Source organism: Wasmannia auropunctata, unplaced genomic scaffold, assembly GCF_000956235.1.
Source record: "Wasmannia auropunctata unplaced genomic scaffold, wasmannia.A_1.0 LD335514.1, whole genome shotgun sequence".
In the NCBI taxonomy this organism is placed as follows: domain Eukaryota; kingdom Metazoa; phylum Arthropoda; class Insecta; order Hymenoptera; family Formicidae; genus Wasmannia; species Wasmannia auropunctata.
In genome coordinates this window covers 146487-169216 of record NW_012027376.1, presented here as the reverse complement: position 1 = coordinate 169216, position 22730 = coordinate 146487, and the positions used below count along the sequence as shown (strand labels likewise).

At 42.6% G+C, this 22730-nt stretch overlaps 2 protein-coding genes across 2 annotated transcripts in view; both read right to left on the bottom strand.

Moving 5' to 3' along the window:
- Positions 1–12486, bottom strand: part of LOC105456885 (disintegrin and metalloproteinase domain-containing protein 10) — a 47396-nt gene extending 34910 nt beyond the window's left edge. Inside the window, exons 1-2 of the mRNA XM_011701245.1 lie at positions 12222–12486; positions 8762–8903 (exon numbers count right to left, since the gene is read on the bottom strand). Coding sequence (XP_011699547.1) covers positions 8762–8903; positions 12222–12486 — 407 coding nt within the window. The remainder of the gene's footprint in view (positions 1–8761; positions 8904–12221) is intronic.
- Positions 12487–12784: 298 nt separating this feature from the next.
- Positions 12785–19470, bottom strand: LOC105456883. The gene is made up of 3 exons (XM_011701244.1): positions 19457–19470; positions 19004–19190; positions 12785–12898 (listed from the first exon to the last, which is right to left on the bottom strand). The coding sequence occupies exons 1-3, from the start codon at positions 19468–19470 to the stop codon at positions 12785–12787; spliced, it is 315 nt and encodes a 104-aa protein (XP_011699546.1).
- Between the last annotated feature and the right edge of the window lie 3260 nt (positions 19471–22730).

Genomic DNA, 22730 nt, shown 5'->3' with positions numbered 1-22730 from the left:
ATATGTGCAAAATAAATTTTATACATACATACTCATATGAGTATATGTATATACATATATACAATATATATGTATATGTGTATACCCTATTCAACAAAATTAAAGGATCTCCCGTTCTACTCTCCAAAAACAGGCAAATTTAAAGATAGAATAATTTCGTCAAAAATAATCATAACAAGATTTTTCAAAAAATATTTTATATAGCCTTGAAGCTTCCACTTTTTAAATTAAACTTTAGAAAACGACTGACTTTTTTGGAGTCGCAAAGATACAAATAAGATGTGACAAATCGCAAAATTTTTCCCAAACTTTACAAAGTATGTTCCATGACGTGAATTAAAAATAGCATATAAATGCGGTATACAAGCTTTCGAAAGAGCGAATTTTTTCTTTTAATTTTCTCTTTTGTTGAGCGATTTTTTTTCATCGAGTTATTCAACATTGAAATAAAAAATTGTTTATGCTACCACATTTGTATATGCGATTTTTAATTCACGCCACGGAACTTTGCAAAGTTTGGAAAAAATTTTGCTATTTGTTACATTTCCATTTGTATCTATGCGGCTCCGAAAAAAATCAGTTGTTTTCTAAAGTTTTAATTTTAAAAAATGGAGCTTCAAACTGTAAAATGTTTTTTGAAAAATCTCAATTATTTTTTATAAAGTTACTCTATTTTGAAATTTACCTGTTTTTGGAGGACAGAACAGATGATATTTTAATTTTGTTGGATAGTGTATATCACGACTAATTTCTTACAAAAATAAATCATGAGATAAGGACATATAAGCGCCCTAACAATTTTAATAACAGTTTCACTTTTCGTGTCTGTCATGTCAAATTATATTATTGTCCCGAGGAAAAATATTGCAGTGAATAGATTAATAAAAACGGACATTTCACAAGAAAGGCGAAAACGTAAAAAATCAAAATATTGAAAAATAACACAGGTGTAATAGAAAAGTTATTGACGTTTTCATAAATATTTGTTTTTCCGCTGATGTATGCCATTGAAATGCGTGCAAAAACAGCATATCGCAAAAATATGTTACTTCGAATATAATGTATCCTTTTCAATGTGAAAACGAAGAAACCCTATCTATTTTTACGGAAAAATAAATCACGATTGGAACACGATATTTTTTTAATTTTTTTATTTTTTATAAAGACCAATGTATGTATGTTGTAAGAGTTTATGTATGCGCATCGTAAAAATTCGGTCGTATTACTGTATCCCGCACAAAATGTAGCAGCGAATAAATTATGAAGAAGACACTTTTGCAAGAGAGACGATATAAATATAAACAATATTAGAGCATGGTAAATTGAAACATATGTCCGAGAAACTCGTTAGCGCCTTCATAAATATGCTTCGCTTCGGATTAGTTATTTTATTTATAACCGAAATGCATTCGTCGAGTTAAACATATACCGTAATTGCGCTTCGCGAATATACTTTATACACATAGATTAAATATATCATGACATATTTAACCAAGACTGTATCAAGATTATGAAATCGCATGCTACAAAATACGGCAACACAAAATGATATTTGTATAATATTATAACGTGCGAGATATAAACGCGAGTATATAAATTATATAGGGTTTCACTAATTCACCGTGTGCCAATCTATAAATTGTTTGTCATTACTTAAAGTACGACTGTCGAATTGACATTTAATTTATCTCGAATTTTATGCTTAATTGCCCTCGTAATTTTATCTCTTCCTTCTCTCGCAAATCCTTACTTGGCTGAGAGGTAACGCCATTTTTAGCACAAAGATAATCGCTGTGATAGAGTCATCGACAGGTGACTGACACACGATGACAATCAAAGGTCGGCGAGAAACCGATGGTCATTGTGTAGAACGTAGTGGAATAACGGCGTGATTGTCATTGAACAAAACCCGATGCTAGAACTTATAGCGACTTTCACAATGACGATGCGCAAATACATATGGCAATGCTTCCGGATATCTCGTTAAAGCCCGATTCCGCGATGATGCTGAATTTACATGGAAGGTCAAGCGAAACCGACCGAGCGCGAATCATGTTTAAATGACGCATGATGAACGTGCAAAGTACACCTGAAATATAACGCTGTTGATCAAACTGTTCTTTGATTAATTAATACTAGATTTTTTTTTCTTTACGTCAATTCGAAAATTTTTTATCAGCAAAATATTTTTTCAAAAAATCATAAAATTAGATTACACAGAAGAGTATAAAAATATCTTTAAAAAAACACAAAATCCATCTTTGTCATTTATTTCATGCATCTGTTTTACATTTGACGCAACGCAAAAAAGTTGCGAGCATTTAAAAATATAATTCTGCATATTTTTAATTTATATTCGAGTTATCAATTAATTAATTTCCCTTTTTCAAAAAACGCCGCTCGTATATACGTTCTCGCAAAAAATAATTTTATTCAGAGAGGATGAAGCCCCGAATGCGTCATCAACTAGAAAGAATGTTCGCACTTTTATTTAGAGACCTGCCGAGACGATCGTAATTCTTTTCGCGGCATTTATTATCACAGCAGCGCGAAGACGCCGAAGGAAGAAACGACTTTAGCGACGTATCCCGGTAAAAAGACATTAAAACGCCGGATTACCATAAAGATACGCAAGGGCCGGAGTTGGGGACGCATTACGCGAGGAATTAGGGGAAGCATAACAATTAGTCGCGGCTCTTTATAGCGCACACGTTGCTGCTTCCGCGACAATCATTTTCATAATCCGACGTCGGCTGCGCGGACCGCGCATTAAATCGTCAGCTTTGTCTTGGGAGGCTTGCTCGCTCGTTGTGCCATATCTATGCAGCATCGCAAAAAAGTCGCTTAAGTGCCGCTTTCATCGTCAGAAACTGGCTGGTGTATAAAAGACGAACTCTCGTTGCATCCGCTATATAATCTCTCGTGAATTTGTACACAAGACGCTCTAATTAAAGCGCTTACTTATCACTCTCGTCGGATAACAGAAAATGCGATGCTACAAAAAAGAATCAATATAAAACTGGAGGAACGTTCAAAGGGGCTATTAAATTATTAAACTATTAAAATATCGACCGCCTCTTATTTCCGTTGAAAATTTCTCCTCGGAGTTTTTAGCTAATATATATTCAATCTCAAAATGAAAAAGGTCTAATGGGATCGCGCCATCAAGAGATTAAATTTTCCTCGGAGAAAAACTCGGCGCCAAATTCCTTTGGCAGAAGTAAAACTTCGCTATTGGTATACTTCCTTCCTCGGGATCTATTCTACAGTTCGGCTTTTAGATAAACTTCACCAATGGCAAGTTTTTTGTTTTTTTATTTTATTTTTTTATTTTTTTTACCTTCGTATTCCCGTTACTGCAAATATTGCTCCAAGCAAGCGGCCAACAATAAGAGAGATGAAGGCATATATTTATTAATTCAACGTTCCCAGCTCCTCCTAACTATTACGAAGCGTTGCCGATGCATTAACGCACAGTCGCGCCGATGGAAAATGCGCAGTTTTCATTAATTCGATGATCGCGCTCCTTTGTAACGGTTACGAGCAACAACGACCGTGCCGCGAGGCGGAAAAATAGTTCGCATAATTTCCCAGTTTTTCCTCGTCGAGACTACAATTTTCGCGTAACGTTGCGCGAACGTTCATTTTCATAACGATTATAAGCGCGCGCGACGTATATACCCCTTACGAGTTGCTCGCGCGCGCACGCGACTTATAGTCGCGTCGAAGGGGAAATTTCGCGATTTTTGCAACGCGCTTCCGCGCAACGAAAGTCCGCTTTAATACATTGGAGGGCAAACGCGTGTCTCCGGTGGCTGCAGAGGGTGGAACACGAGTTTGGCCGTGTGCTCTTTACCCTTTATATAACCGTCTATAACACCGCCCCCGTATGCACGGCAGCGAAACGATGCGTTGGCTTCGCTGAATGTTGCGCCCGTGCCCACGTACGGGAAAACTGGATCCGCACAACGTACGAGAGAGAGAGAGAGAGAGAGAGAGAGAGAGAGAGAGAGAGAGAGAGAGGGGCGCCGAGGTACATGGTCTATTCATGCGCAAAGTCTTCCACCGAGAGGCGAGCGCGCGGCAAGAAAAGTGAGAAGGTGTCGCCTGTACGCGGTATCTATTCCGGGCTTAACCGTGCCGCTTCCCAAGACCGGGGCTATATACTGAGAAATCGCTGAGGAAATAACGCGAAAGTTTATTCTCTCATTCGCACACGTGACAAAGTCAAACCGCAGCCCGGTAAAGTCATTGCGAGTCGTTGGGAAAAATTTACATTTTCTAAAGATACGAGAGAAATATATTCTAAAAAAAAAAGCAGTATTTTTTCTACGTGCAAACATCCTCGATTGTAAATTTAAAAAAAAAACCAGGATATTAATATATGTATATTGTAAAAATGTAAAGAATATAGTGTTATACAAAAAAATTTTTAACTGTATTTCTTTTTTAGAATAGAGATTTTGATCTTTTTCCTGAAAAGTGACTTTTTCTCTAACTTTTACGTATAACAGTTGATATATTTTATAAAGATTAAGTGAAAATTAACAGTTTGTAACGTAATGATTCGGTAACAGGATGCAATAACCATTACTTCGCGCTCTTTGCACGCCGTTCGATTATTTTTATTATCTGTCTCGCAGAAGACAGCAAACGAAAACGTATAGGACGAATATATCGCGGTCTAATCGTGGACGCGTCTCGCGAACAATGCCGCGACGGAAATCCACGAAAGACGAACGGTGGTTTTCTCTCTCGCAAAGTACGAAAGTACACCGGCGACTTTGCGATATGGCCAATAAATTCGCCTGGTCGCACCGGCGCGGCGGCGGCACGGAAGAGGGAAGGTAAATCGCACAATACGATACTCGACTGAAACGGCCACTGCCAAGTGGAGGCCGCTGCAGCGACGAGAACGGCACGGCCGGCGTGTGTGCCGCACGGAAACTTCTTTCTTCTCCTCTCCTCAACTATTATCTTGCCAGTTTGTACCAGGTGCACCGGGGTAGAAACGCCACCGTCGTGCGGTGACGACGGGGGGGAACGGCGGGAGGATGTTGCGCGGACGCTTGGTACGACGACGACGACGACGACGAGGGATGGAGGGAATCGCACGGCGCACTCCTGCTTTACATTTTATTGCCCGACGTGGATTCGACCGATTTACATAAAGAGACGAACGCTGTAGTTACATTGGCGGACTGTGAAAGCGACCGGGGAAGAGGAGGAGGAGAAGGAGGAAGAAGAGGAGAAGGAGGAAAAGGTGGAAATCGAGGGATGTTTCTCGTGTCTCCCACCAACTTGAGAGGGTAGGAGCACTGCATGCCGTTTGTCGCCCAGGACGAGAAATTTGCGATGCAGGAGGTGTGTGAAACGCGGATGCCAATACGTATCTCCCTTCCTCTCCTCCTTCCCCCCCTCTCTCTCTCACTCTCTCTTTGTTTTCTTTTTTCTTCCTCTTTCGCTCTCCTCCTATAAGTTGACTTTTTCTCGTACTCATTTATTTAACATTCCCCGGGACAGTTTTACGTAGAAAATTCTTCGTGAACTGAAATTCTTTTGAGACTGATACTCTCCGGAATTGCCGGAACGTAGGACGGTAGCGGATATTGTGTGCCCGTCGGAATGCACAGTCGTATGACAATAGCGAGTTGTAACGCAATGAAATGAGTGGTCTGTAACCAGGTAACCAGGGAATCGCGATCGATGAAAGTTTACACGACGACGTGTAGCGTAATTGACTCTGGTAGAAATCATATATATATATATATATATATTCTCCTCTCCCGCAATATGTGTGTGTGTGTGTGTATGTGTGTGTGTGTGTGTGTGTGTGTGTGTGTGTGTGTGTGTGTAAAGTGTTTTCTACATGCAAAAATCTGAAATAAACACTGTCCCAATTCGACTTTAGTTAGTTTTATTCCCGCTGAGCGAAGATAGATACAACATGCCTTTTTTTTCAAAAGAAGACAACTCTTCCCAACACGCACGCAGAGCCAGTTGCGCTAACAGAATCGCCAACGTCCTAATTCCACAACTTTAGGGGGATAAACGCGGAGCAACGGATTTCCTCTGCGGCGAATTTTCGAAAGTAACGAGTGCCAGCGAAAGACTCGAAAGAAGGACAATGACGTCACGTTATCGTCATCGTCGTCGTCGTCGCAATTAGCGATAATTACACGCGTCTAAATCTGGCACGCGGGAATCGCGGAATTCAACTTCGCCCGCTCGCTTCTTGATTCCTCGACCAGCTCCTCGAACGGATCGCTCTCTCTTTCTTTCTTTTGCCTCCTCCTCGTTCCCTCTCTAGGGTGCCGCAAATCCTCCGGACTGTCGGATCAAGAAGTACCCGCCAGTTAATTAGCTTAACGTCTATGAATTACGGGCGAAATTTCCTCGAGAACTTGTCTCCCGTTCCTTTTCCCGAGGGAAGAGCGAGAGGGAGAGGGTGGGGAGAGAGGAGAGAAGCGCGCTCGCGATTGCGATGGGCTCGCGCGCGTAAACCATTTCTACCGGAGTCACCCCGCCACGGCTGAGGTGCTGGACCGTTCGTTGTAACTTTGCAATCTACATGGTGCACGCGGTCGTCACGGTCCCCTGCATAATGTATAGCTCGGCAAATGTTTAATGTTGACCCCCTTTTCCCCGCGGAATGCAGAATTTCGCCGAAATTTGCGAACAGACCGAATTGAGCAGATTTAATGCGATTACACAATTCATCGAACACGATCTACGTATTATGAATTGACATGATTATCTCGCAGTATAATCAATTAAGAAAGACACTTTGCATTTTCTGTACATAATATTGATCTAATATCAAACAAATGTATACATAATCCTAGTAATTTAAAAAGTAACAAATTTGTTTTACTTTACTGTAACTGATAAATATAAATATACAAAATAAAAATAATAGTAAATTATATAGTTCGAATGTCCTAGATGCAAAAAGTCGCCTAATTTAATTTCACATAAAAAGAAAATTTAATTAGATGGACAAAAAAATCAAGAGGACAAAAACGTTGACGAAATCGAAAAAGATTGAGACATTAATAGGAATTTACCTTATTTTTAGTCCTTGTGCTTTTCATTATAAATGCTAAAATTTCATGTGTCAATAATCAATCCTAAAATTATAGACTCAATTCTCCGTTTCCATTTATAGTCATTTAATCTGTAGCGTGAAAAGGAGATAAAAAATTAATTTAATCTCCAAATTCCTCAAACGACGAAACGAGAAAATTCTATTGTTTATGATTGACTTTAATTTGAAGTTATACATATAAAATATTATGAAATTAAAATTTACTTTGAGCTTTAAAGGCAAAAGGCACACAATTTTTTTCGGAATTAACGAAAATTAATTCATTTCCTAATTACATCTCGTAATAAAAAGTAACGTTAGCAGAATAATGTAATTTTGCAACTCACAAAAAATATTATTAATGAATAAACAATGTATATTTATACTAGGAGAATGAGAAGCTTATAATTATTTTAATATAACATGCGGCACTGAAACGAGCGGATTCGGAAGAATTTGAAGAGGCCACCATGTATACCGTTACAATTCGGAAGACAAAACGTAGTCGGACCGTTATCTAACGGCCATTTCTTAAGTTCGTAAATACGCTGCGAGTGAAAGCGCGATTCAATATTTAAACGCGGTCCCGTCGTAATACACCGACACTGACTAGAGCGCGCGGCTTGTATCGTTGCTGAGCTGGCGCGCTATCATAAATTGAACTTGCTGGCATTGCGTCTCTTATATTAAATAACCGCGAGAGAGAAACTCCCGTGATTGCTGCTCGTGATAGTAAATCCAGTTTGGCATGCGAGCACAAACACTGATATTCAACGCGGAAAGAGAGAACAACGTGTTTTTTATAAGTTTTTCGACTGTTATAACTGTAAGCGTTATTGCAGCCAATTGCTTCGTAAATTTCTGACTTTAGAACACTTCAACAATTATTTTCCACACGTTTCATCGGGCGCGGCAGGATAAGAGGAAATTTTTTATTAAAGCTAAAAATAAGAAATGACCTATGTGATATAAAAAGGAGAATGTCAGATGGCTCGAAACTGGTAAACAGAATCAATTTTTCTTCTCGATAAGGCAATAAATTCCTCAAAGTAAAGCGAGACAAAGACAGCGAGACAGAATATATTCGCATTATAATTAATATCTAATTAATAAAATAAAATAATGTCGATACGCGCGATCTGTACGAGCGAAGCCATACGTTGAATCAGTCTTGACCACCATCTTTAATCGGATCCAGATACCACTGACCTAACAAGGACATACCGAGAACGTGCGGGCGGCACATACTGGCAACTTTGTCCGCGATCGCTTTACGACCGGTGTGTAGGAGTAAGAGATACACGTATACGCCAATTTCGAAATACCATTTGCAAGAGGTCGTACAGTCACTTGCCTGCAGAGATACTTCCGTCTGAGTACCGTTAAAAAAAAATCGCGCAAAATTCTTCAACGTCGCAGAAGAATCGCCGAGATCGTGAAATTTAAAATTTTTCACGAGGTTATTCGAAGACAATTCGTCGTATCTTGATTTAGAATTGGACGTCCGACGATGATCCTGATATTTCAACAGAGATACTCTTCGGATGTCCAGATTCCGTATCGATCTCTATACCCGTCTTTGCACGGAACACATCGCGAACGAGGGAAGGATGAATTCACCGTGTGTGTACCCGAGATAGAGAGGAGGAGTTTGCTTATGGGACTCACACTCACCTGTCAAGCGTCTTCAGGTTTAAAATCAGGGGTTGCTCGGAGTCGGTGACGTCGCGACGTATCCGGTTGCGATGTCGTCTCAAGGCTACGGTGTCATATGTGGCTGGCTCGTAGTATCTGATATACGAGCTGCGCGTGATATCTGAAAAGCACACGGGGAGGAAACGGATGTTCTATTAGTGGCCGTCTAAGAAAAATGCGTTGCGCAAACGGTAAACCGCGAGTCACGCGAAGATGAGTCGCACACCGTAAAGATGCGTTTGTATCAGACGTGAAATCACAGGTGTGATTGAGAAGGCGAACGAGCGTTCATCAGATAAATAAAAAAAGAATCGTTCCGTTAACTTTTTCTACGAAGAAAAAAGAACGCAACGTGAAGCTCCGAGAATTGTAAGATTCATTTTGCCATTGTTGATTATTATAACTTCTTTGTACAAACAAATGCATAATTAACAGTGCAAAATTACCTGTAAAAAAATATTTTTAAATTCCTTTTCATATATATAAAAAAAGTTTAATTTAATTAAAATTGTAATTTAAGAATAATAATTCTACATTGTTATTACAGCATATTAATGCTACAAAGTTGAGAAAAAAAAACTCGACTAGTCCAGACTAATTTTTTTAACATATCGTAGCTTTTCTTGTCAGATCTTGAGTTCTGTCACATGATATAAACGCACCTTAAAGCGTAAATAATTCACGCTCGATTGCTCACGGTGAGGAAAAAACGCGATGACTATTACCGCGTTTTTTCTTTACTTTCTGAGATCATTGCAAAATTCGAAGGCGCGTAGGTCGGACATGGCACTTTCACTGCGTGATTTATTAAAAAAAAACCACCGTGACAAATCTTAAAAGTTAGAAAATATAATTTACATACACGAAAAATAGAAATAGATTTTAATATTTTCGTATCTTTATATTTAAATGATCAAAATTGAAACTATTCTCAGAGCCTTTTTATACGTTCACGACAACCGCAATGAAACGTAAATCAAGCATATCATATCTATCATTAAATGCACAATGGCGGATTGAATCAAAGTATTTATACTTACGAAAATTCTGATCCGACATTTATCGGAATATATTAACATATTATGACAGAATATAAATTTAACCCGCACAATATCCACATTTACAGATAGAAACTAGACAATCATATTTAGCACCGAGTATGCAAAGATAGTCAATGTATAATAATAACGCATTGAGATTTATATAATGTACTGAGATTTAGATTGCATTCCTTTCGTAGAAATACGACCCAAATTTCTCAATCGTAACAAAAAAGATCAATGGAAGAAAGTAATTGTTCAAATTATTTTATTTCTTTCCTTTACGATTAAAATAAGTCTGAGATGCACTGAAATGTTTTGCCACTGGCAATACTCGCAATATTTACTATTACTTACGTAGTTATTCAGCTTACGCTCTCTCATTGACATTATCTCCTGTCGCTAATGTGATTTCGTATCAAAGACTCTACTTCTTTCACCCTATTCAATCTACTTGCGCTTCAGTAGATGCGCGACGTCTCATCGTAAAAGCGCTGCGCAAAATCAATTAATTTATTTCCAAGCGCATTATGTACGCGTTGCGAAATGTTACACTCACTTCGCAGAACTCGCTTAATATTTTAGGATGAAAGGATGACGGAAATTTTAAGAGAAAACGAACGCTCGAGCATTCACCACGGCCACTCGGTCAAGAGAGCACCTCAGAGACGCGTTTTCGGATCTCGGACGAGTGCAGCAGCCGAAGTGCACTTGTTTCGCGTCCACTTTACCGAGAGGATGCACTGCACACATTAACCGTCATCCCCGCCGAGCTGGATTTTAATACGGCAAATTTAATAGTATTCCGATATTTTTGTAATATATCCAAAAGCGGTCCGCCGATACCGGTCCGGGAAATAATTTAACGGCACGCGCTCGAAAAGCATAAAAATAAAATCAATAACGTTTAACCCCCGAAGATTGGAGAATTTCAACGGATATTTCAGGAACGTGAAAAATAAAATTCTATTCATTCTGTATAATTTTATTAATTGTAATCGCGTAGAGCAGCGCCGTTAAATACAGATATTAGATCAGTAGGTGAATGGAAGAGTATTAATGCGTGATCGAGGTACGGTGTGGCTTAACAGTGATCGTTTGGCAAACTCTCGGATTCAGTCCAGTCACGTTCGGATCCATTTATCTGCGCCCTATATCTTTTCTCCCTTCCTTACCTAATTATTGTTTATTTCGCGAGAGAGCGAAAGTTGAGAAACAAACGGAAACAAAAAATCGTTCATCATCATAAAAAATTATTCGTCCAATTAGATAACTTTTTACCGTATTATTTCTTATAATAAATTTTTGTTTCATCTCACGCAAGCTGTAGACCGCTAATTATACCTCTCCCAATCTTCTCAAAATCGAATGAATTTAAGGAATCTAAGATACGATACACATTACGCAAACTATCAGTATTTTAACAAGCGGACAATTTGAACACGTGACTTAAGCAACTTTCGGAGTAAATGGCCCGGACGATCAATGGGACAACACGAAGCGCAGTTTGTGCCACGTGCCCCCAGATCACAATTAGAGCATCGTTTAGAGTCGCGTACCATTGTCTCCGTAAATACTACCGACCGAGCGATCGGAACACAAAAGGAACACGCTACACAAAGGCGAGTATCGGATTTTGGGGCCATTACCGATGCGGGCGGACCCCTTCGGGACATCGAATGGCGCGGTGTTTTGATATACGTCGTCCTGAGACTCGCGTGGGCACACGCGGCATTGCGAATAAATCAATATTTTTTCAATTTAAACTTTATTAAATCAAATTCAGCAATTTTCCTTCCGATATATCATACATTTAGCACCTTATATAGATAGCTGGAATATTGGCGATTTTATAATAAGAGAATAAACGAGCCAAGTTTTGTTACTCCGTTCTAAAAATATCCTAACTTAAAAATAAAGATGCATTTTGGTAATATTGATATAAACAGAATTAATTAAATATTATAATTTAATAATACTAATATTTGAAATATTAAAACTATTTGAACGAGTGGCAAAATAAGTCTTAAAAAACAAAGAGCTCAAGATTTGCCAGTTAAAATTTTCTAAATTATCATTATCATCGTTCCTGAAGTAAAATTACGAAAATAATGCATAAAATATGTGGCTTTAAACTTTCTCTTATCATTTTATTATTAATTTGACTAATAATTCTTCGAAAAATAATCTCGAATTTCTATGTGGCATAAGAAAATTAAATAACGCGCAAAAGATGACATTTGATCTGCAAAAAGTTTATTTTTTCCAACTTAATTTCCAATACGATATGCCCCGATTTCGAAGACACTTGTCGCACCAAGGACAGATACGAATTTCGGGGACATCGAGTCAACTTCGTTTTAACGAAGAATCAACGAAGAGTGTGAAATGTGACTCACCTTTGTGCGGTGGTGCGGGATGAAGGGGAGACGCGTCGACGACGGTCATCAGATTCCAGACGGACAGCAGCAACAGCACAAAGAAAATCGGACACGTTGTGATGGACCATTGACTCCTGCCCCCCACTGTCGCGGCAGCCGCGGAGCGCATCGCGGGCCCGCGGGCCCCGTGGTGATGCCCCGCACGGCACTCCGCCTCCTCTTCCTCGTCCTCCTCCTCCTCCTCCTCCCCTTCTTCACCCACGGCCAGGGCCGCAACGCGCATGGGCCCGATGTTCCGTGCCCCGGCACCGACTAATGGCGCTATCTGCCTTTCGTCGAGGAGTCGACCACCGCAGCACTTTGCCAATCACCTACCAAGATCATTTCTCCGTCCTTCTCCGGTCGTCCTCCCCCTCCTCCTCTTGCCCTTCCTGCCCACTCTCCGCCACCCCTTTCTCTCCGCCACCTCCTCCGCGTCTTGATCCGTAGGTCGCTCAACCTTTCGACCCCTCTGCCGTCTCCACCACCGCCGCGTCTCCTCTTCGCTTTCAGCCTTCCTCTTTTTTTTCTTCTTCCCTTTTTCAGCCGGTTCCACCTCGCTTTACCTTCGACGGCGGATCGACTCCTCCTCGTCGTCCTCTTTCCTCTTCGACGTTCACCACCTTCGTGCGCCGCTCTCCGGCCGTCGATCGATCCTGTTGACAAGAATGTGCAACAAAAAATTGATCGCAAGAGCCAAGAATACGCAACACTATTTTGTAAAATCCAAAAAAAAAAAACGAGTTAAATTAAAGCGAACGCTTTTTCGTTACCGCACAAACTTGCCGCGTTGCGAAATTACTTACGCGCTCGTTTTCATGCACAAGGAAGTGATAGGGGTGGCCGAGTGTTTACCTCGTAAAAGTAAACTTGTAAACCGTAAAACTTTCAAGTCAGAGGGGTAGGGGAGGGCGGGGGGCAAAGGGGACCAAGATAGAGCGTTGTCGACTCGACAATTGCGGCTGGAGGATTGTTCGTGCGAGCGGTGATCTCGTATGTAATGTGGCACGATAATGGTGTGTGTGTATGCAACGGGGACTGCACAAGGGATTGCACGCATACAACTCTGCGTTACATTAAATAAGAATTTGTAAAAATAATCCAGACATAGTTTAATAATTTTGTATATTCAAGAAGCCCGTCTGATGTATATTTAACGTTCACAGAGATATATGAAAATTTAATATCCAAAAAGATAAATTGTATGAATACGAATTTTCTCAAGTCCCTTATAAAATTTCATGAATTATTTGCCGACTCGTTGAATAGTGAACAGTTCGATTACTCGAGATTATTCGTGATACAAACTAATCCCAAGTAGACGTGGAAATTCGGTATGTATAACATATAACAATACAGGTGTGATTATTAATGAGCAGCGACGATTAAAAATGCTCGTGAAATACATCAGTTTTGCAGCGCGCAAACAGTTTGCATTTTTCATGGAAAAAGTTCTGAAATATGCAAATGAAACGCGCGACTAGTACGAGAGAGAGAGTGACTTTCGTATTGTTAATACTCGCCGAGCGAAACTGCTTTATTTCTCTGGAAACGGTGACTTCACTGGTAGAAATACAATTAGTAATAGACACCGTACGGTGCCCACAATCCTATTTCGACGTTATCGCCCTTTATACACTCTGAGATGCAGATCGCGAAAAAAATATACATTTCACGAGTTGAATAATAATAATGCGGGCGGCAGCGAAGCAAACTCAGAAACGTGGAACATTGCATTTTACAAAAATATGTCACGAAGTACAGAGATAATAATTGGAAAACTAGTACGTCGAGAAAAATTACAAATTTTTTATTCGATATAATAGAATTGTATAACTACCGTTCCATTTTCGATCTATTGTGTTAGCTCGGTTTCCGTGACGTATTAAGTAAGCCGCGTATAGTATTTCATGCGAAAGATAGTTCATATATATATATTTTTTTTTTTCATGAAAGTTCAGTCTAGCAGCCTCATCGAAAAGAAACTGGTTCACGTATACCCTTGTGCCTTGTCGACTCAGTCGTATTCGCAAAAGCGCAAAATGAAATAATGGACAGGATGCGTTCTCGGGAAAGGACATCATGTACGTGCATATGAACTATATATATATATATATATATAAACTTTAACATATCCCGACCTGGCGTGCCGTGGCAACGTCAAGAAACGCACGCTCTAATGGGTAAATAAAAGTGCATGCATCGCGACGGCGCGGTGGGCTTCGCGTCGCGTCAGCGTGCAAGCTCGACATCACCGAGGACGATAATACGTTTTTCCACGATGACGCGACGCATAATCCGCGAATAAATCATGTTTACGCTTAAGCTCGTGAGCAATGAACAACGGACGTCACCGACGGATTCTTTAGTGTATTTCGCTTCGCGATGAAGTCCGAAGTGACAAAGAGACCGAAAAATACCGAGTCAAAATTAAATTCCAAGTATATATTTTAATGTAAAGTATCAATCAAAATGCGAATAAAAATAATCAGTATAATTGAAAGACTGAGAAACTTTATCTTGCCTCTTAATACAAGGCTGTACTGTCTATAAAGTAATTATGATGTTGAACAAAAAGAGGCTACGGCTGAACTCGAAAAAAGTTGCAAGCAAATTTACAGAAACTTCAACTTCAAAATGTCAACGTTCCATTGATGACTTTGTTCAAATGTTATTTTAACCCGATTCAACAAAAATCCCCGAGTGTCGAGAGCGAAGAGGCTTTGTCAAAAAATGGGACCCTGATCGTGTTCATTTTCTCGCGCGTCGCACGTTCTCCTTTCCGGGCCGATGTAAAGTTCACAATTAGGTAGGTAGGACGCGCGATATTTCAAGGAACTCTAAAGTTCGTTGCCGAAATAAATTACATGGGGCGCTGCTGCGGAGCACTGCGGTCGGATACACTTTCCCGGGTACACTGTGTAGAGGCGGTCCCCGAGCGGGATAGACACTACATTCCGAAAATGGAATGTCGACGCGATGTTCGTACGAGGAGGAGCTTTATCGCGCCTCCGTCCGTGCAGGCGGAAGAATGACCTGGCGCGGCGAAAGCCATTACTCGCATTTCGCAAGTCCTGGCACGGCGAAACGGCGAATTTACACGGTTCGCATTTGATGATCATTCCGGGGACGAGTCGTCCAAAGTGAGAAGGAAACGACTCACGCAAACGATGTTAAAATAAAATAATCATTGATAGATGATAAAGAGAGAGAAAGAGAGTACGATATTAATTTTAGAATTGTTGTGGAGGTATACAGATATACACTTCTTTAAAAATAATAATCAGAACACTTTCTTAGTTTTTAATGTAAAAGCGTTGCTAATAAGTACAATTTCGTAAAAAATATATTAGTAACGGAAATATATATATAGTTTCTTATAATATTATACATGAATTAGTAATAAATACTAGTAACGATATCTATTTATACGAGATACAAGTATAAAATTGAGATTACATTTAAGAACCTTAATTTATTTACTGCAGCTATTAGTGAAGTTCATATTTTGTGCAGCCAATTTCTATTTCTCTCATCTCTAAATGCGGATGATCACCGCTGTGAAAGGAAGCTTTCGTTTTTCTTAGTTTTTTTTTTCATCGAGTTGAGAATCCCAATGAATTCGCCTTGAGCCGAAGAAAACCCGTTTCCTCCAAGATGCATTTACACTTCGAATGATTCATCCGCGTGGGCACGCGGGACCAGGTTATTTTTTTCTTAAGAGAATAAATGAATCTTAGCATACAAAACTCGCGAGTTCTCTCGTAAGCTACTACGGCTGCTACCAGACAATGGAATGTGAAATCCGGCCTCGACATCTTGGGAGGCGTCAACACGAGCGCTCTCTCTCTCTCTCTCTCTCTCTCGGCTTATCATCTATTAATACAAAACGCCACGCTCTATCTATTATATATCAGGATCTGACTAGGATCTCTCGTCGCGATACGTCACCGAAATTCCACCGTGGATAGTCCAAAGAGAGATATCGACAGACGAGGGACCGACACCGCAGAGGATTAGCGTGTCGTAAGCGTCGTTCGCCGGGGAACACGATCGGACAATTTTCCGTCGAGCGCGCGCCTCGCTGAACCGTTACCTCGCAAGGAGCGCGCGCCAGCGAGAAACACGTTTTGCGTAATGTCCAAGCGGCAGAGCCCGGACGAATAGAACAATTACGAAGGAGCCGACCCGGCACGCCGCGTACCGTCCGAACGACGATCGAACCTTCTTTACAATCACAGATGAATTTTACGCCGCGTCTTAAAAGTTCGCCCACTCACAGAACGTACAGCTTTCGTAATCCGCGCTATTAAAAATCTCACACAAGAGATTCAAAATCTATTTTTATCCTCTAAATAAGATGAAGTTGACTTCATTAGTGCGAGAAAGAGAAATTAGTAATAAAAATCAAATATCTTATCGTAACACACATATATCCCAAGAAATTAAAAAAACTCAATATTTAATTACAGAATAAAATTTAGGTGTATTGATTTCCAACTGAATCAGTTTTAAAAACTTAATTGATCTCTTTCGCTTATCGATACATTCTGTAATTATCGATCAACAATAGCCAGAAAACATGTTATAATTTCACCTTCCAGCGAATCTCTTTCCTATTTGAGATATACCTTTATGAAACCTTTCACTATGCTTGGTCGCTAATTGTTCGGAATTTGTGTGGAAAGATTTCCAGATGAGATTTCTCGAGATGTGTAATTTTAATGGTATTTTCTAATGGTATGTTGCATTACGCAAAAACAACGACGATATTTTTGTAACTCTCGTGCTGAAAACTAATCGTATAAAAATTTATCTAAAAAGTTAGGGGCCGCAACTACGCTGAATCTATTTTCATAGTCATGTTTTACGCAACTTTATTGAAAAATTTTCGCGGTAAATTTAATTTTAAGAGAAAGTTTTATTTTTAAGTTTATATGGAATTTTTCTGAAGTAGCGCTTTTAGTATATAGAAAACACTGCGTCTGAAGTGTATGAATTACATTCAGACAACGGGTTAACATTCATTACGTTCATAAAAAACGCTTGTTACAATAAAGAACAGCCTTAGTACGTTATAGTTTACAAATTCTTTCAACTGTTTTTTCCATACTATACGCTCGCGTATATTTTTCCTCAAATTAAGGTCGGCCTTGTAACGCACTGTATAACATTCTAGAAATCTTTTTCGACATATCAAACTAACCGAATGATAGTGTTGAGATTCATAATGTTATTCGCGTGTGCTGCGCGATCCATTGGGATTTCAGAGTATGTATTATGAATTTCTAGCCCAGTTTCACATTTAGTTGGAGAAGCAAAGTCAGAAATTCGAAACAATCCTCTACCCCCCTTCCGCCCTCTCCCCCCTCCCCTCTTTCCGCAATTTGCGCCGCGCATCTAATTATATAACTGAAAGGTCTGGTGCGAAAGAAAAGTCAATCTTCATATTAAATCGCGCTAAATTATCCCGGGACGGCGCACAAAATTCGCACTCTGTATTAACCGGCGCACGGGGAAGCGCTTTAAATACGCTAATTGTTATTTCTCGTTGTGTCTGTGTGTGTATGTGTGTGTGTGTGTGTGTAATACGCGCCTATCATAATTTCCGAACGTTCAAAAACCCAATCCCCGCAATTCGTAAATACCATTTAATTCCCACGACTGTTTTATTTTAATCCTCGTAACGGATCCTCGTAATATGGAATAATAATCGCCCTGTTGTTACATCTGGCAGGTATACGTACGGTGATGTTAACGGTTAACTATTCCCGCCACTTTGTCTCCCGAAACTATCGCGCGCGGTATAACGACGAGTGCCCATTCTCTGGTGGCTTTTTGGCATAACATAAAGTACACGGCCTCTCTTCGTGAGATACAAGAAACACATCGTGCATGCCTGGACTTTCCCCTTTGGCTTCGCGACCGAACTTTGCGAGCTTTACTCAAGTGCCCTGACGAGCAGTTACCAGTTTTCTGTCGCAAATATTTCCCGACGTTTAGCACCGTCTTCCGGCCACAGCCGATTCAAGTCGAGTCGGGGAAAACCAGCTCGTCCCTCGCCGTCGCGAGTGCTCTGAAAGGCGTGTGTAATTTATGCAAATTGTTTGATGTAAAACGACATATCTAAACAAGCGAAATTGCATGATGCCACAGGCTCGCGAAGGGTCATCGACGGTTTTTCAATTATCTTAAAGTCCAAAGATATATTTTTGTAACATGGTATATCTAAGAGACTTATATATACGCAAAGGTTTCACCGGAAAAGAACACTAGAAGATGAAAAAAAATCGCGAATCCTTTGCAGTTAACATCTCATTCAATATAAAAGTTTAATATAATTTTTTTATTTCGATGATGGCATTACGAATGTGATTATATCTATAAATACTTTACATATCTTATCTTATAACATTTCAAATTCGCGTTTATGTTACTTTAAATTAAAAGTGGTACATTACCACTATTTTGAATTAAACTTGATAGTTACTGTGTAATAAAAATGTGTCACTAATCGATAAACTAAAAAAATAAAAAATCGCGAGATTCATATTTCATTTGATCCTGTGTACGTAATTCATTATAATCACTCGCGTATTCTCGTATTTGTAACGTAACGATATTCTCTTCACGGAGTTTGAATACGAGCTGTAATTTTATACAACAGACAAAGCGTGATATCACCTTGCTCCTACCCCTTTTCTGTGCAACACAAATTTCTCCCGTGATCCGTTCTCCTATACTTGTGAAATTCTCCTCACCTGAATCAAATTGTTACCGGCGTCGGGAATTACGGTTGCGCGCCGCGATTTGACGGGACAGGGAGAACCGGGGAACGCTGACTCGTCACGACAAGTTATATCCTGATTCGTCACGTCGACCGCCGCGCGGCCGCATACACGGCCAAGTTTCGCGCGCCTCGCTTCGCGCGAGAGATCCGACCCCCGGCTTCAATCACGTATGTACGTTCCTTTCATTCTGATCGGGACGTAACGCGACGGGACGGCGCGGCGTGAGCGTTCGAATGTGACGAAACACAGGGGGGACTCGGCGGCGTAAACATGCATGCATAAACACACGCGAGATGTCCCGTCAATCCCGTCAATTGCCGCGTTACCCTTTCAATGATAGACGGCCCCCGCGCGCCGACGAAAATGGCGGTTTATTTCGACGATATCGCGAGACGCGCGTGTATACTTTTACAGTTTACCTACGCGTTAACGTGCATCCTGCGCGGATTTCGATTTCAAGGGCAAGCGTAGCGTACGACGAGCAGCGGAGTACCTATATCTTTTAATTCCAACGGAATTCCTAATTCGGCGCGCGCAAAGATTGATATCGGATCGCTCGACGGGCGGAAATTCAAACGCGTTTCCGCGAAAAATGGCGCCACCTCTCTTTGAATTTTACCCGAGGAGACGCGACCCGCGGTTTTCGTTCGACCGCTCCGAGATCTCCGATTACTCCGAATTCGTCGGAGGACACGCGGAACTACCGCGGAGCGTGTCCCCCAGTGCACGCGCGCTCGTCGCGATACACACACCAGCAGGCAATGTGCGCCTGCCCTGCGCGTCTGTACACTCACCGAGGCGCAGACACTCGTTGTTGCTCCGCGAGTCCTGGTGCCGCTAGCAGGCACCGCGGGCGTGCTCCGCCGCCGTCGCCGCCGCCGCCGTGAGGGATCCTGGCCGTCCGACGACGCGCGCCACCCGACGAGGAAGTTGGGTCGAAGCCCCCCGTGTGTCATCGGCGTTCATCGCCGCGTGACGACGCCGCCGCTGCCGCCGCCGCCGTCGACGCCGTCGCCGCCGTTGCCGCCGTCGCCGCCCGCATATACACCGGGCATCCGGAATACATGTACGCACAGACACGCGCACACACTGGCACACACGCGCGCACACACACGTGTCAGACAAGGGACAGACGAAGGATGGAAAGAGAGAGAGAGAGAAAGACTGACCGTTCCTCCGACACCGTCTCGCTTCTCGATCCGGCCGCGAGACGCGAGCACGGCCGGAGCACCGACGCGGACCGGGTTGTTCGACGGCGACACGAAAAAACGGCAGGTAATATCACGCGCGCGAGCGCGAACGCGCACATGCACGAGGGAACGGACGCCGACAAGGACACCGACGGAGAGCGCGTTCCGCAACGCACTGGCGAGAGTGGCGAGACCGTTCGCGGAGCGCGGACGAAGACTCCCGAGGCCAACGACTCCCCCCACCAATCGCGCGCGTTCGACCCAGCTATACATCCCCTCTCGTGCCCAATCCCGCGCGACCTTCCCCTCCCGCCCGCCGCGCCGTCTACTACACTCGGCGCAGACTTCTCTTTCTTCCTTCGCCCCCCTTTCGCGCTCTCACTCCCTCTCCCTCTCCCTCTCTGTTCCTCTTTCTCTCTCTTCCTCAACGTCACTCTTTCTCCTTTCTCTCGCTCGTATTCTAACATATTTATTATTGCGAATGTTCAAAGATGATTGAAACCCAGACCCCTCGATGTCCCGTTCCGACATGAAGGGCGATTAAATTGCACGCGTGACGCTAAAATATATTTTTATTACGCACTCCGTCGGGGAGCGCGCGGAACGGACTCGTGTCTCGGATCCTCTTCGCCGTCCCACGCTTCACACCACGAGCGGAACGGACTTATTCAACCCCCTCGCGTTCACTCTCGTCCTCCCCTCCCCGTTGCCCATCCGTCCATTCTATCTCGCGTCGCCCACCCTACACCCTATCCCCTCCTCCGTGGAAGAGAGGAGGAAGAGAGGAGCAACAAAGCGCGCGGGCAGGACGAGAGACGTGCGCGCGCGCGAGCGCGCGCTAACATGTCGTCCTTCCGCGAACTTTCTCCTCCTCACATCCTTTACGCCTGATATTCCGCTCCTCTCTCACTCTATCCGCTCGATTCTCCCCTCCCCCCCTCTCTCTCTCTCTCCCTGTTTCTCTCTGCCTCACTCGTCTTTCCCGTCTAACCCATAGATCTACATCTATTTTGAACCGCTGCCGCGCGTCTCCCTCTCCCCCCCCCTACCTGTCGCGCTATATATTTTCGTATCTGTCGTTCGGTGTATTGCTTCTACCCTCGTACAACCGAAACGCGCGGCGAGTGTACGTACCCTTTCTTACGGGTGGGAACGATCTATCAATGAAACAAAAGGAAAGGCGCGAAGGCGACGAGGACGGTGACAAAAGGGCGGCGACGGCGTCGGCGGCGGAGCGGAGGGGAACAGGGGCTCGGGAAATCCTTCCTCTCTTTCTCTCTCTCTCTCTCTCTCATCCTCCCGCGCACGTCGTCGTCGACGGCGCGAAACCATTACCCCGGGAATGTTGCGCCGTGGATTAGTTTGATTATCGACATGCGGCGGCGCCGAAGCCGCGAGCAATTTAATTATGGAAACGGTATGCTGCAAAGGACGAGCCCGCGATATCCAATTAGTTTCCACGGGGGTTGCTGCGCGAGGTCCGTGCACTCTCTCGCGGGCTCTCCTAACGATTGCTAACCCCCTCGGGAGACACGCTAACTGTTCGTATAACTGTCGAGAGCCCGAATATGCCCGCTGACTGCCGCGACGATCCTCGTCGGTTTACAGAATCACGTGTAGATCATGCATTTTCCATGGAGAATCGACGTGGATTTGTTGCCGCCGACGTTGCTTTAAGCTATTAATCAACGAGACGTCGGATTACGCAGACACGTAATATTTAATTAGAGTCGATATATATTAAATTTCCGTGTCGAATAAATTATAAATTTCGATCTTCGAGCAAGACTGAATCGTGACGCTAATCTCGTCAGTCAATTGCATTTTATATAAGACTTCGGGCGCGCAGATACCTAAATCAGGGCGTAATTAGCGCGCTACTCGATACGTCGAAAATAACGAGGTATAGCTCGAGGGCAAAGCGAGTTAAGTGAGACGCGATCTCGTGCGAAGCGCGCAATCGCCCGAATATACATTTCCGCTCGCGAGACCGAGTCGCGCCATTAATTCGCAATCGTGTCGCGCGAGCGCGAAGTCGATATTCCCCGTGGCGGCCGCGTCTCTCTCTCTCTCTCTCTCTCTCCGTCTGTTTCTCTCTCTTTCTCTCTATCTCATGTTTCCTTTTGACGTCACGAAGTAACGAGAGTAACGTCGAGAGAGTCGTCGAGTCATTCCCGGAGACGCGAAAAGATTGTTTCGTCTCCGGATTCGGGATCCTCTCCGGGAGGCGGAGAGGCGAGTAATCGCATAAAAGACACCGAGATTGATGGCGAAAGCCTTTTTAACGAGACGCGGGGGCGAGGAGCGCTAATCAATAGCCCCACCAGCAGGCACACGGGGGCCGCCGCCAGCGTTATTCGAAATAAATTCTAATACGTCCACCGCCGGAAGGGAGACGATTACCGGATCATTGTTCCGTTCGGCTATTCTTTTCGGCCATTCTTCGCACCGCGCGGCTCTCTATTTCCTTTTTTTTTTTCCCTCCACAGGCTCCGATAGCGCGGCCT